The sequence below is a fragment of the Manacus vitellinus genome, unplaced genomic scaffold, assembly GCF_001715985.3.
Source record: "Manacus vitellinus isolate BGI_N305 unplaced genomic scaffold, ASM171598v3 scaffold_20_pilon, whole genome shotgun sequence".
NCBI lineage: Eukaryota > Metazoa > Chordata > Aves > Passeriformes > Pipridae > Manacus > Manacus vitellinus.
Genome location: NW_021939471.1, coordinates 1216261 through 1228934, shown reverse-complemented (window position 1 = coordinate 1228934; position 12674 = coordinate 1216261). Strand labels below are relative to the sequence as shown.

The 12674-nt window shown below is 53.4% G+C and overlaps 1 protein-coding gene across 11 annotated transcripts in view; it reads left to right on the top strand.

Moving 5' to 3' along the window:
- PCBP3 (poly(rC) binding protein 3) overlaps window positions 1-11931 on the top strand; it is a 51885-nt gene extending 39954 nt beyond the window's left edge. For 6 of the 11 annotated variants that reach the window (XM_018071661.1, XM_018071659.1, XM_018071658.1 and 3 more), the window contains 3 exons: window positions 660-712; window positions 3146-3315; window positions 11555-11931. In XM_018071661.1, coding sequence (XP_017927150.1) covers window positions 660-712; window positions 3146-3315; window positions 11555-11600 — 269 coding nt within the window. In that variant the 3' untranslated portion in view covers window positions 11601-11931. Of the gene's footprint in view, window positions 1-659; window positions 713-3145; window positions 3316-5025; window positions 5959-11554 lie in introns of those variants that run through there. The other 5 variants (XM_018071660.1, XM_018071656.1, XM_025895011.1 and 2 more) reach the window with 1 other exon arrangement.
- Window positions 11932-12674: the final 743 nt, after the last annotated feature.

Here is a 12674-nt window from a genome sequence, read left to right as displayed (position 1 = left end):
TCGGCGTGTAATTTTGTAGGGAAGCAGGATCTGAATCTCCATACTGTTTATCTTGCTTTCCCTTGGGAATAAGAGGGACAGCTGGTCCTGGGTCCAGCTAGGTTGCATGTCTTAGCAGTCTGGCTTAAATTTAGGGTGAGTCTGTGGGGCTTTAACTTGCAAAGGACTTGTGCCAGTGCTGCTGGATTCCCTGGGGAAACCAGTTTTGGGACACCAAGCTGCTGTCATACCAAAGCAGCTCAATGCTGCTGCATCCAGAGAGGGCTGGAGGGTGCATGGACAGCATTCCTGCTGGGCTGGTGAGTGTCCTAGCCAGCATGCTCTCTGCTGCTGTGTGGAAAGGTGTTTTTCCCACCTCTCTTTGGTGATGCTGAAACCCTGCACCCTCCTCTGAAGCCATTCCCAGTGGGAGGATGAAGGGTGGGAAGCGAGGCACTCATGGGGCAGCTCAAGGGATGCAGGGAAGGTGACACCCAGCTCCAGCAGAGTCAGGTAGCAACCATCTTCCCCCTCCTTGTCCCAGAGTGTGTGATCCCCTTCCCCTCCCACCCCGGAGCAGGACGCAGCCTTTGCAGCGTTGACTGTTGTGGGAAAGCAGTGGAGCTCCATCGTGCTGCCTCTGCAAGCTGTAATAACCATGTCTCCTTGCATATGCCCAGGTTTGGATGCCAGTCCCCCGGCCAGTACTCATGAACTCACCATTCCCAATGATGTAAGTAGATCCAAGTGCTTCCTTGGCATGTCTGTGTGTGCGTGTGTGTAGACACATATATGTATATGTGTGTGTATATATATAAGCTGCAGCCATATGGCTTTGTTAAATATATTTAGAGGTGCCCCTTCATCATGTTCCCTTATCCATGTGCAGTCCGTTGGGGATCAACCTGCAGCATAAAGTGCCCACTTGACTTTACCCCATCGGTAGCTTCCCTAGGTACAATCCTTAATGCTCTATTTCCCTTTCCAAGTGAACTCAGTGCTCATGAAACATGCCCAGTTGATAGCACTGGGAAAGGGAGAGAGCTCCCATGCCAGCCCTGATTAAACTCTTAATTGCTTAATCAGGCACTGGCACGTCTGAGATGATGTTTCAGCTCAAGGGTAGTGAGTGGGCTGGGGGGGGTGGTGAAGAGGAGGTAAGTAAATAACATTTCTCATGCCACAAAGTGCCACACAAGTGTGTGAAGGACGGTGTGTCTCATCTCAGTGCTGGTGACAGGCAGCTTTGGAGTCTTAACAGATGGAGGAGTTGTGGGTGTTGGACTGGGATATTTGGTGGGACAAGGCTGGAGTCATGCTGGGCAGGGTGCTTGGGGATGCTCCAGTGGAAGGAGGTGGGATGGAGAGCACAACACAGCCAGCCCCTGGATTCATGTGTCTCACTTGCTTCTGGACTGGCCCACCGGTTTCTATGGATTAAGAACCAATCTGCACTCCAATCAGGAGAAGGGCAAGCAGGGGGATGACAGCCAGCCTCTGTCCCCATCTCCATCACCAGCAAGCACCTTCAGCCCGTCCTCATCAGGAGTCCCTGGATGGGGTCTGGCAGCTGTTGCTACCTCTTCCTGCTGTTCACCAACACCCAGCAGCACGAGGGAAAGGCAGCAAGCCCGGCTGCAGCTGCCTGGCACCTCTGCCAGGACCTCCTTCCGCCCAAGAGACGTGGCAGTGCAACAGCTTCTGAGCATCTGCCAGCTGAAACCCTCAGAGATGCTTCACCCCAGGGCCAACCACCGTGGAGCAAATCTCCAGAGGAGTCTGTGGGAGATTAATCACCAGTCTGCATCTGTCCGTCCAGCAAGGACCCCTCTCCAGGAGACTGCAGGGAGCTCTGCAAGCGCTCCAGAGGTTCCAGCAGCCGTGTCTGTGGAGCCTGGAGGACCGTAGCAATCTTCACAAATATCAAGAGACCCCTTGCAAAAGGGGAGGAAGGGATGCCAGGGGACCTCCCAGAACCCAGGAGCACTCAGAGCATTCACTCGCCAGAGACTCGGCTCTCAGCAGACCTGAGCAGCATTAAATGTCATCACCTGCATCTTGAAAAATTTCTCCCTACCTCTTCCTCCTGTAGTTTTGAAGGCTTTTAAACGCTGCTACCTTCTCAGGAAGCAGAGGACAGGTGTGATTTTCTTTAAGGGTCTCCTGGTGTGTTTTAGTGGTATAGCTTGGCGTTGTGCTGCAATTTAAGTTGTGCTGCAGTGAACATTTGGAGGAGTAGTCGTCTCCACTTCTGCCATGGCAGAAATCCAGCAGCTGCCAAGATGAACATCCCACTTATAAAATGCCCAGGCGCAACCTTAGAAAAGAGCTCAGATGTCCAAAAGGGGATGCAGAAACACCTCATGCCTGTGTTGGCCAATATGGATATCTTGCTATGTGTCACCAAGCTTCAGAGATCAAGTTTGAGGGAACCACCATGTGGTGCACAAATGAGTGAAAACAAAGACCATTGAGGAAATTCAAGCCATCGAGGTCCATTGAGGAAATTCAAGGGATGGACATTTGCGGATATTCAAACCTCCATCTGGCTCTGATTTTTTCACAAGAGCGTGAAAGATGTGTTTTTAAGTAGGAGTCACCTCTTCTGCGGGTGCCACAGCCACATGGTGCTCTCCTGAGCATGCCAGTGAGCCATTGGATTGCACTGAAAGAGCTAGAGGGGGTAACAGAGGCACCGAGGGCATCCCAGTGGGGTAGAAGGAATGTGGGAGGGGGCTCCTGAGGTTGGGCTGTCCCCAGCAAAGGCAGAGGGCTTGTTTCCTTCTAGTAACATGTCCAAACCACATTTGAGTTTGCTGTAACTGGCAAAAGGATAAGTAACTTGCAAAACACTGACCATTTATTAGACCACAAAAATTATTATTACTGAAATGAGCCCTCCTTGAAGCCCTCTGAGATGCTGGGCATGACGTGTGGATACTGGAGGTTTTGCCCCCACAAGGAGCAGAGTAGGGCAGGCTGCTGGATGAGTCCTGGGAGGACTATGCTCGTGTGCAGGTGGGATTCACCCCCGGGCTGTCCCTCTCCTGTTTTCATGAGCACTAAGGTCACACGTGCCCCAGGGCCGTGCAGTTGTGCACGCATCCCGCTGGCGACGGTCAGAGCTGCCGCTTCTCAGACGTTCCCTCCGTGCTTTTTTTCCTAGCTAATAGGCTGCATAATCGGACGCCAAGGGACCAAAATCAATGAAATTCGGCAGATGTCGGGAGCGCAGATTAAAATCGCCAACGCCACGGAAGGGTCATCGGAGCGCCAAATTACCATCACAGGAACCCCTGCAAACATCAGCCTTGCGCAGTACCTCATCAACGCCAGGTGAGACCCCCCGCAGACCTCCGCCACCTCCTGCCACGGCCAATCCCATCCTGTTGGCCTGGTGGGAGCAGCCCTCGCTCCCGGCACCATGGGCCAGGAGGGGCTTCCCAAGGCCGGCTGGGACAGTTGGTGTCTTGCTGAGAGCTCTGAGTGGAGACCAGACGTCACCAGCGGGACATCTCCCTCCAGCCGGCGCTTTGGCTGGGGACTGGGAGCTGCTTCACCGCTGGCGGGTTGTGCCAGTCACCTGCCCGCCTGCCACCCTCGCTCCTGGATTTTGCTCACGGGTAGGGCAAAATCACCGTCGTCTTTCTCTGTGGATGAGGCAGAAGACGGGGACAGGGATGGAGCTGAGATGGTGGCAGGGAGGCATCACTTGGGACCTGCTTGCTGGGATCCCAGCGTCGCTTACTGCCTCTTCCACGTGCTTCCAGACCTCCCAAAGGCTTTCCTCCATCCAGTGAAAGTAATCAGTCCAATAAGCGCAAGACATGGGAACAGCCTGATTGCTTCCTTTTCATCATGAAAAGCTTGGCGCAGCAGGACTTCACAGTGGCCAAGGGTTCCCAAAACTGCCACAGGCTAGGGGGAGATGCAGCCCATGCTGAGGGGGATCAGGGGTCTGGCAAGGCACTGAGAGGGGAGCATGCAGGGGAGGTGTAGCTGGAGAGACAAGTTGGGGACTAGCTCCATGCTGGCAGTGAACTGTCTCCACTCAGACCTGTTTGCCTGTGTGTATGGACTCATGGATAGAGAGTTTAAAGGGATACAGGACCTTTTACTGGCTTTGCACCCACCTGGCACAGCCACACAAGCAAGCCTGTCCACCTCTGTGTGTCCTCCGCTACGGGCAGGATTGATGCTGTGCCATCGCATCGGATATGTGCAGCTGCAGGAGGCTGCTGGCAGGGTCCCGAGGACAGGGGGCTGTTGGCGGCGACTCTGACATTTGTTGGGGTGTGGGCTGGGAGTACCGGTGAGGTCTGTATGTGCTTTCTCCTCCTTGCACCCAACCCACCTCAGCCCCGACCCGCAATAGACCCCCATCATCCCATCCCGCCCTGCTGTCCTGCTGCCCATGCCCATGGCACCTCTTCACCTCCTTAGGTGAGGGATGGGGCCAGCCCCCCACGGGCATGGCTGAGCGGCTTTCCAATCCCAGCTCCTTGCCAATCCCCCCTCCACCTCCTGAGACAAGTGAGAGAAAGAAAAGAAAACCAAGCGGCTCTTCGTTGCTGGGAAGGGCTGGCTGAGCTGCCACCTCTGCAGAGATGACCTGACGGGGGGCAGGATGGGGCTCAGCCTCTCCCACAGTTTACAAAACCAGAGCAAAACGAAGCAGCAGGGGGAGATGGCACAGCTGCCTGTCCCCCGTGGGAGAGACGCTTCTAGAAGAGAAGCCATGCACAGAGTTGTCTCCTGCCTGTGGTGGGTGACATCTCTGCTACAACACAGTGATGGTAACGGGCACTACCTGGCAGCTGTGAGGAGTGGCAGCCAGCCATTATGCTGACTCTATGCTCCAGCCCCCTGTGCCCTCCACAGAGGACCCCAAGCCACCCAGAGATGCTCTGCCCACCCCGTCTAAGCAGGGCGTAGGCAAGAGGAGGAGCACTGCCCCACAGGGTCTTCGTTTTCTTTTCTGCTCCGGTGATTAAGCGCTTGTTTTTGTCTCCCCCCCACCCCTCTCTCTGCCCCTGTCTATTCTAGGCTGACGTCTGAGGTCACTGGAATGGGCGCACTCTAATTTCCACCCACCATCCTCCACTCCGCACCACCTGACCCTCTCCAGCCACCGGCACTCCACCCAGCCTGTACTGCCTGTACATTTACCGTCTTCCCTTTGCCTCCACAGATACTCTTTTCTTTACTAATGAATATATATATATATATATAAACACACATGCACATATGCACACACTGGAACGGTTCTTTACAAGCTCCTTGCTGTGCTCCCAAGGCTGCTCCCAAACTCTTTGGTTATGGTCCTTGTTTTCAGCGTACGGTGTTAATACTTCATCTGCTTTTTGGGGATGAGGGAGGGGGGAGAGGGGTGTTTTTTTTCTCACTGGTGAGACTTCCGGAGATGACAGGGTCTCTAGTGTCAGTCTAGCGTAGCTACTTACACGTTTGAGTTGACATTGGCGGTACTTTCTGTAGCCTATGGACATATGTGATGCCAACCAGAGTTGTGCGTGCTTCAGATGAGTTACTTTTCTCACCCTTCTTCCTTTGGTGCTCCCTCTTGCTTGTCCTGGCTCACCTTTGCCACCTCACATCCCTGCCCTCAGGGTACGGGTGTAGTTTTCACCCTGTGTTATTTGGGAAGCGGAACGCGCACGGGAACCACAGGTTCACCCCCAAGCTTCTCTCTTTGAACATGGCATGGTCCAGACAAGCCCTTTTTCATATTAAATAAAGGGAATCACACACACACACACACACACAAATGCTCCTTTTTTTTTAACTAACGAGCAACTGGAAGTGGGAAGAACTCAGCTGTGTGGGATTCACACCCCCAGGGGCCTTTGAAAGCACTCTTTTGGCAATCCCCATGGGCAAAACCTTTGGACGATAGCTCAGGAAGCTCTGTGAGCTGGCTGTGTTTGTCGTTGTTTGTGTTCAATAAATGTCTGTGCAGCTCTGGTACCAATGGGCTCCGACTGTTCTTCTCCTGGGTCGCCCCACCAACTCCAGCCCCATCCTTCCCTCTGCATTCTCCCACACCTTTTTAGCTGCTTGGAAGGAAGGTGGGGGTTGTATACAATAGTTCTTCATTGCTATTATTATTATTACCATCACCATTGTAATTTTTTATTTTATTTTGTTTAGAGAAGGTCCCCAGGAGTGATGCACTTCCTGAGTGATTCCATGCTTTCTGTCTTTTTCCAAAGGGAGAGTATTTGGCTTGCATAATCTTTTGGTTTTCCTTAAGATTAATTTAAAAGTTATGGTACAACAACCAACATCTCTCACTGCCTCCTTGTCTGGACGGATCTGCCATGTCTGTGCCCCACACCCTTCCCCAAGACCCTCTATGCCCAGTCCTGCCTTCTGCTTCCAGGCTTTTATTCTCTCTCCTACCTCTCAAATAGGAAAACAAATATGTTTCCTGCCTGTTAATTCCTGACTGTCCCTTTTTTCAGACTGCAAATGAGGGGATCATGATACACCATGTCCCCAGACAGCTGAAGCAGCCGCACTGTACATTTTTGCACTGTACCACATGGGAAATATATTGTTTTTCCAGGTGAGCCCCAAGACTTCATGGCCTTTCCCTCTCTTCCACCCTCAGTGCCGGCAGGAACCGCTGGCAGCTTCCCACCTTTCTCCTGCTGGGATGCTGGATCACTTCTCCTCCTGTCTTCAGCGCTGACTGCTCAGCACTCACACAGGGCTACGTCAGGGACTCCGGGTGATGCCACCTCATCAGTGGAGCCAAAGATGGGCAGGGGGTTATGGGCTCCAGCAGGGAGCTAGCAGGGATGAGAGCACAGCCCTGGAAGGTGAAGGTGGCTGCCAGCCCCTGCTGCTGAGCATCAGCCATTTGTTCAGCCCAGGTGTCCTAAAACCCGTGCATGCTCAGCTCTCCGGAGCATTCCAAGCCTCTGTGGTTACAGGTACTCCCAGATCCTCCATAAGATGCTTTGCTGCCCATCCCCAACCCCTTGCTCTGCTCTTCTTGACACTTTGGGTTCAGCTGTGCCTTTTGGGTGGTCCAGCAGCAGACATGCTAAAGACCATCCCCTGATTCCCCATCTGAAGAAGTGCAGATGCTTTGGGCAGTGCTGCTGTGGGCTCAGGTGGAGCCAGTAGCCTCTGCTGACATCATCTCCCCCTTGTATTTGTGCTGATGCTGAAGATGGAGGGAGTCAGGCACCAAATGGTTCCTCCCCCAAGTTGCTGACTGGCCAGCACAAGCACAGAACCACCTGCCAAGGTGGTGAGTCAGTTGTGGGCAACTGGCACTCCTCATCTTCTCCTTTTCATCACTCTCCAGCAGCACCGTGTTGACCAAGGCCGAGAAATCCATCACAAGCCAACACGGTTGTGGGGTTTGTGCATCTGGGAGCACAACCGCATCCTGACGACAATGAAGGTGGAAATGGCTTTGCCCGGGAATTGGCGGTTTCTGCAGATCACATCTGCCCTGAATTCCTTTGCTCTGTGTGCACTGTGCTCCCCATGCTATTCCCCCACCTCTACTGAGACAGCGCTGCCCAAAATAGCAAATGCCAGATTGGGTCTGCCAGATGCAGCCGAGCTCAGAGGCTACTGGAGAGGGGGAGCAGTCAGCAGCAATTCCTTTACACCCATTCCCACGCCAGCAAACCCACGGATAACATCCACCTCCAGGTGCCATCCCCATTCCAGCCCACTGCCATGCATCCATCACCCAGCAAGACTGTGGAAAAGCCTCCACAGGAATCGATGGTGAAGGAGAGGAGGTTGGATATAAGCATTGCTCTGGCATCAGGCCAGTATCCAAGACGTCGTGTCAAGGCTTGTGCTGCAGCAAGGACCTGTGCTCAGGGAAGTGCTCCAGGGAATGGTAGATATGGCCACGGGGGACAAAGGGCGGACCAAGCAGTAGCAGTCACCTCAGGAGAACTGCACAGTCATAGAATCATGGAATATCCTGAGTTGGAAAGGATCCACAAGGATCATCCTGGCCCTGCACAGGACAATCCAAAGCATCCCTCCTGCTGGCATGCCCTTTGACTTCGCAATTTCTCTTTAATCAGCTTATCCATCATCATCTGGGCTTGAGCATGGTTTGGAGAAAGAGGGGTTGGAACCACTGCAACATCTCCTGGGATCATGTTGATGATAAGGAGGATAACAACGAAATCACAAGGAATGTATCAAGTTTGGCTTTGATTTCTTCAGGATGGCTCAAAAGGAGATTTGCTGCTTTCTTTGGAAGGAGCCTCAATGTTTTGCTTTGATTTGCGATAAGTCTTGGGTTTCCATTTTGGATGAACTTAAAAATGCTCCAGTGATGCATACACAGCCATGCCACTGGGAAAAATTTCTAATATTGTACTGAATATTCCATACAAGGTGAACATCCCAGTTAATCAACTTTAATACATTGTTTTTCTCTCCCAAAACAATGCATTTTATCCGGCCAGAATAATTCAACATTTCTGGAAGCAACCAGCTCAGTCAAACTCTTTGGGAATGAGTTATTTTGTGGGAAATTGTGACTTTGACTGGAAAGTGTTGATCCAGTGTCCCCAGAGTGTGGGGGTCTCCATCAGAGAGGGGCCAGCTGAGGTCTGTGCTCAGCCCTTTGCCCTCAGCTGAAGGTCTCCACTGCCCCCACATATCCTTGTTGTGCTCCCAAAATTGTTTGGAGTATTGTTACATGCTATTTTTTTTTCCCCTAGACTGTATTTGCAAATGTAGTACATAATAAGGTTGAAAAAAATAGACTGTTTCCCCTAAGGGAAAGTGACTTTCACCAGGGAGACTCTTTAAATTTGAAACTCTCTTTGAGCTGCTTTTCAGGGGTTTGTTATGTATCCATGCTAGTCACTTTTAATTATGCTAATTCCAAGCTTATGGTCCATTAGCAAGGGTAATTTCCCCTCTCCGGTGCCGGCAGAGGTAGGGTTTCTGTGTGCTGTGGTAGGGATGAATGCTTAGTCTCATTTTCTCCTTGGCCACAGGGATGGAAGGCATCTCTCCTAGCCCTGCCTGGCTGCAGCCCCCAGCCCCTGGGAGGGAGGTATCCCTGTCCCCAGCTCTGGTGCCCCCCCGGCAGGTCGCTAGGTGTCCCCATTGACCAGCTTTTGCACGCCTCCTGCTCCAGCCGGGATGTGGGAAGCACTGGGATGTCCACTGCTTCCAGCTGCTGATCCATCTGCGTGCAGAAGACATCCCACGCTGCTGGAAAGGGAGTGGGGTTTTGTGTGTGTCCTCCCCCCACACTGGTGACGAGCAGTGACATCCACCGAGCGTGTGGCTGGCACCGCGTGCCACTGCGGGAAGGGTCCCATCAGTGCTGGGACCTTCCTTGAGCCGCCTCAGCCCATATGGACAAGGACTCCTTGGCCATGGGTGTCCCCACGCTCTCGGGATATACCGGCTGTGCCAAGGGACAAGGTCGGTGGCACAAGCCACCACCTTACGGTGGCCCAAGGCCGTTCAGTCTGGCAGAGGGACAAGGTTTTGCTGGAGAGGTCCCGAGGGTTTCCACCCCTTGTGGTCTCCGGGGAGGCCAGCACTCGCAGGCAGGATGCTCTGTGTCTTGGCTGGCAGCAGGAGCGGCTGCAGCTGGTGGAATGACTTGCAGAAAGGTCAAGGTCTCAGTGCAATTCCCCTGCTCCCATGTTGGATATCACAGGGAGCTGGGACTCTGCTGAGGGGGATATTTTTGCTTTCCCTTCAAAAAGAATGCAGCTGCAGATCTTAATCTGCTGTGCTGGGCAGCGAGCCTTAGGCCCCTGTCCAAAGGGTAACGTGGCAGTGACTTTTAGGAAGTACTGAATGTACCAGATGTGCAACTCCTTCCACTCCAGATGTGCAATCCCCCTCCCACTCTGCCTCAGCGCAGTTGTCCTGCAAAGAGGAAGATGAGACTCCAGATCACTCAGAAAGCATCCCACACACTAAATCCAGCCAAGTGCAAAGCCAGACTGGCTCTGTATTCCCACACTTGTGTTTAGGCAGTTTAACCGCAGGGATGTCTCTTCCCAGAAATGATGCTCATGCCCGCTCCACATGCGGGGAATAAAACCAGCCGGAAGATGGAGAACATGATGGAGCAGCAGGAAGAGGCTTCACGTCTGAGCGCCTCACTGAACCACAGCCTGTGGCTGATTCAAAACACGCGTGCTATTTCTAGAAGGAACTGCTTTGATCCCAAAAGAGAAGTCTGTGATGTGCATGAGGACTTGAATATTTGAAGCACGCTTGGAGCACTGTGTCCCGGTTCCCTGCAGGCACTGTCACTATTTATTCCTAGAGAAAGCCTGTGTCTAAGAGCATTTGCATCTGGATCTAAAGGGGGATGAGTGACACTTGGCTCTGGAGCTTCTCCAGGTTTTGATGCATCAGATGAGATTTGGTGGTGTAGGATGCTCCATGGAAGCAGGGGCACAGTGGAGGAGTGAGATGTGCTGTGGAAGTGTGGGCATGGTGGTGATGGGCCACCACAGCCAACCGGCAGCATGGGGAGAGCAGGATGGAGGGATGGAGCAGCGTCACTCTGGAATTCAGGGTTGCATGCATAGCTTGGGATCAAACCACAGCGGATATCCAACAGGATTTCCCAGTTCAAAGGGGAGCAAGACATGATGTGCTCACCCAAAAGCACTCAATTAGTGGTGTGGGGTGTTTTTTTTGGTGGGAAGACATGGATGTAGCAATGATGTAGCCTGAGGCCTCTGCTGCAGCTGGTGATATGGTTTTCCCAAGGGATGCTGCTGCATTCTGCTAAGCATGCAGCCATGCTCCTGAATGTCTTACAGGAGAGCTGCAGAGGAACTGTCCATAAAAATCCAGTTAGGGATGCATACCCAACACCCAGGGAAACCACAATCTCCGTGTTTAAAACAAATTTTCAGTTGCATAGCTAAAATTTATTTTCTTGCCATGAGTAGATCTCCCATCTGCATATTTTGGGCTGAAACATGGTGATTTCCAGAGGCACAGGATGGTGCAGTGCAGCACCAGGCAGATGTGCAGAGGTGTGTGCCCTTTCCCAGTGTTCCTCCCTCAGCTGCCCATCATCCTTGGATGCCCTGTGATGCCCTTGCTCATCACCCTAAATCTTACTGATGGAGGCCAGCAGCACCAGCTCTCTTGGTCACCATCCCCACAGTCATGGGTTTGTAGGGCACAGAGAAGCAGGCAGGGACTGTCCTCAGCCAAGGAACAGCCTCAGGATGTTTAGATGGCTCCTCTGAAATTCCCAAAAGTTCACTCTCAGCACCCAGTGACAGCCCACAAGGCAAACATACAGCACACCAGGCAACCACCTGGGCTCATGTGGCAGCCCAGCTCATGTTGGATGTGTTTGGGTGCAAGCATCCATGGGAAAATAGAGAGGTTTGTTGTAGTGTAGCAGAGCTCAGTGTGGGCACAGCTCCTCCAGCTTGACTTTTGGGGTGTGGGTGATTTCAGCGTCACGTTGGAGAGTTGCTCCATGTTCATATAGACTAAGGGGCCGGGAGGCACCGGTGTTGGAGCCTTGGCTGAGCCCTGACCATCTCCCTTACTTGCCCTCCAGCTCTGCAGACCCTGATCCCCACGGGAGGAACACCTTCACCGCCTGACCGGAGCGCCGCAGCTGACGTGGTGCCAGTGGCTGACGCTTGAGCCCCCTCTGAAGACGCTGCCGGCTTCCCGTGAGCTTCTCCAACTCCTCCGTGGCACCCTTCAGGCCAGCTGCCTGAACCCCCCCTGCCCATGGCTGCCTGGACCCTGCTGGGGCAGCGGTGGGACTGGGGGGCTCGAGCAGCAGGTCTCAGGGGGACAGCAGCTTGCAGCCAGTGTGCAGCAGTACCCACTTCTGCGAGCCAGCGCTTCCCATCGCCCCTCTCTGCGCTTCGTTATCACCCTTCGCACCCCTGCCGCTTTGCAATGTATCTCGTGGCTTATTTGTGTCATTGCAATAAAGCTTTTGTTGTTTGAAGAGCCCTCCATGGTGAGTGGGGCGAGGCTGGGGAGCCGTGGTTTGGGCAGTGGGGCATCCACGGAGAGGGTGGTGGGATGCTAGGCGGTGCCCCAGTAGCACAAAAGCCTCGGTCCCCCCAGAATGGTTAACGGGGAAACTCAGCCCACACAGACCATGAAGCAAACCAGGGTTTGGAAAATGGGCCTCAGAGCCCTGGCTCCACTCAGCATCAGGAAATGATCCCACATGGGAGCGAAGCTGCCAGGAGGGGAGGGGGAGCAGAACAGGAGGGAACACTGCAAAGAGAATCCAGAGCTTTCCCAAAAGGCGGTGACGACCAGGATTCATTATCCATCGGGAGACGTGTTTATAGCCAGCGTGAGTCATTTGCTGGGCCCCCGGATGGGAGCAGCCCATGTCAGGGGCCGCCACCATTTGGGATGGGTCTGGGCTGCCCATCCAGCCCTACACAATGGTAGCTCTCAAACCGGCCCCACCAGGCCGCCATGCACCAGCCCTGGCCCTTGGAGCAGACCCAGTGCTATTTTTGGACACATTGGGGTATGGGTTTTTTCTCTGGGATGCTTCATTTCTCACTCAAGAAGAGAAGCCAGAGCACTGCCCCAGCTCTGCATGTTGCCCTGATGCAGCGAGGGCCTCCATCTCCAGCTGGTCCAGACCTGGGTTTAACACACATCCAGGCACTCAGGAGAGGCCAGCGGTGCCCCCCTGG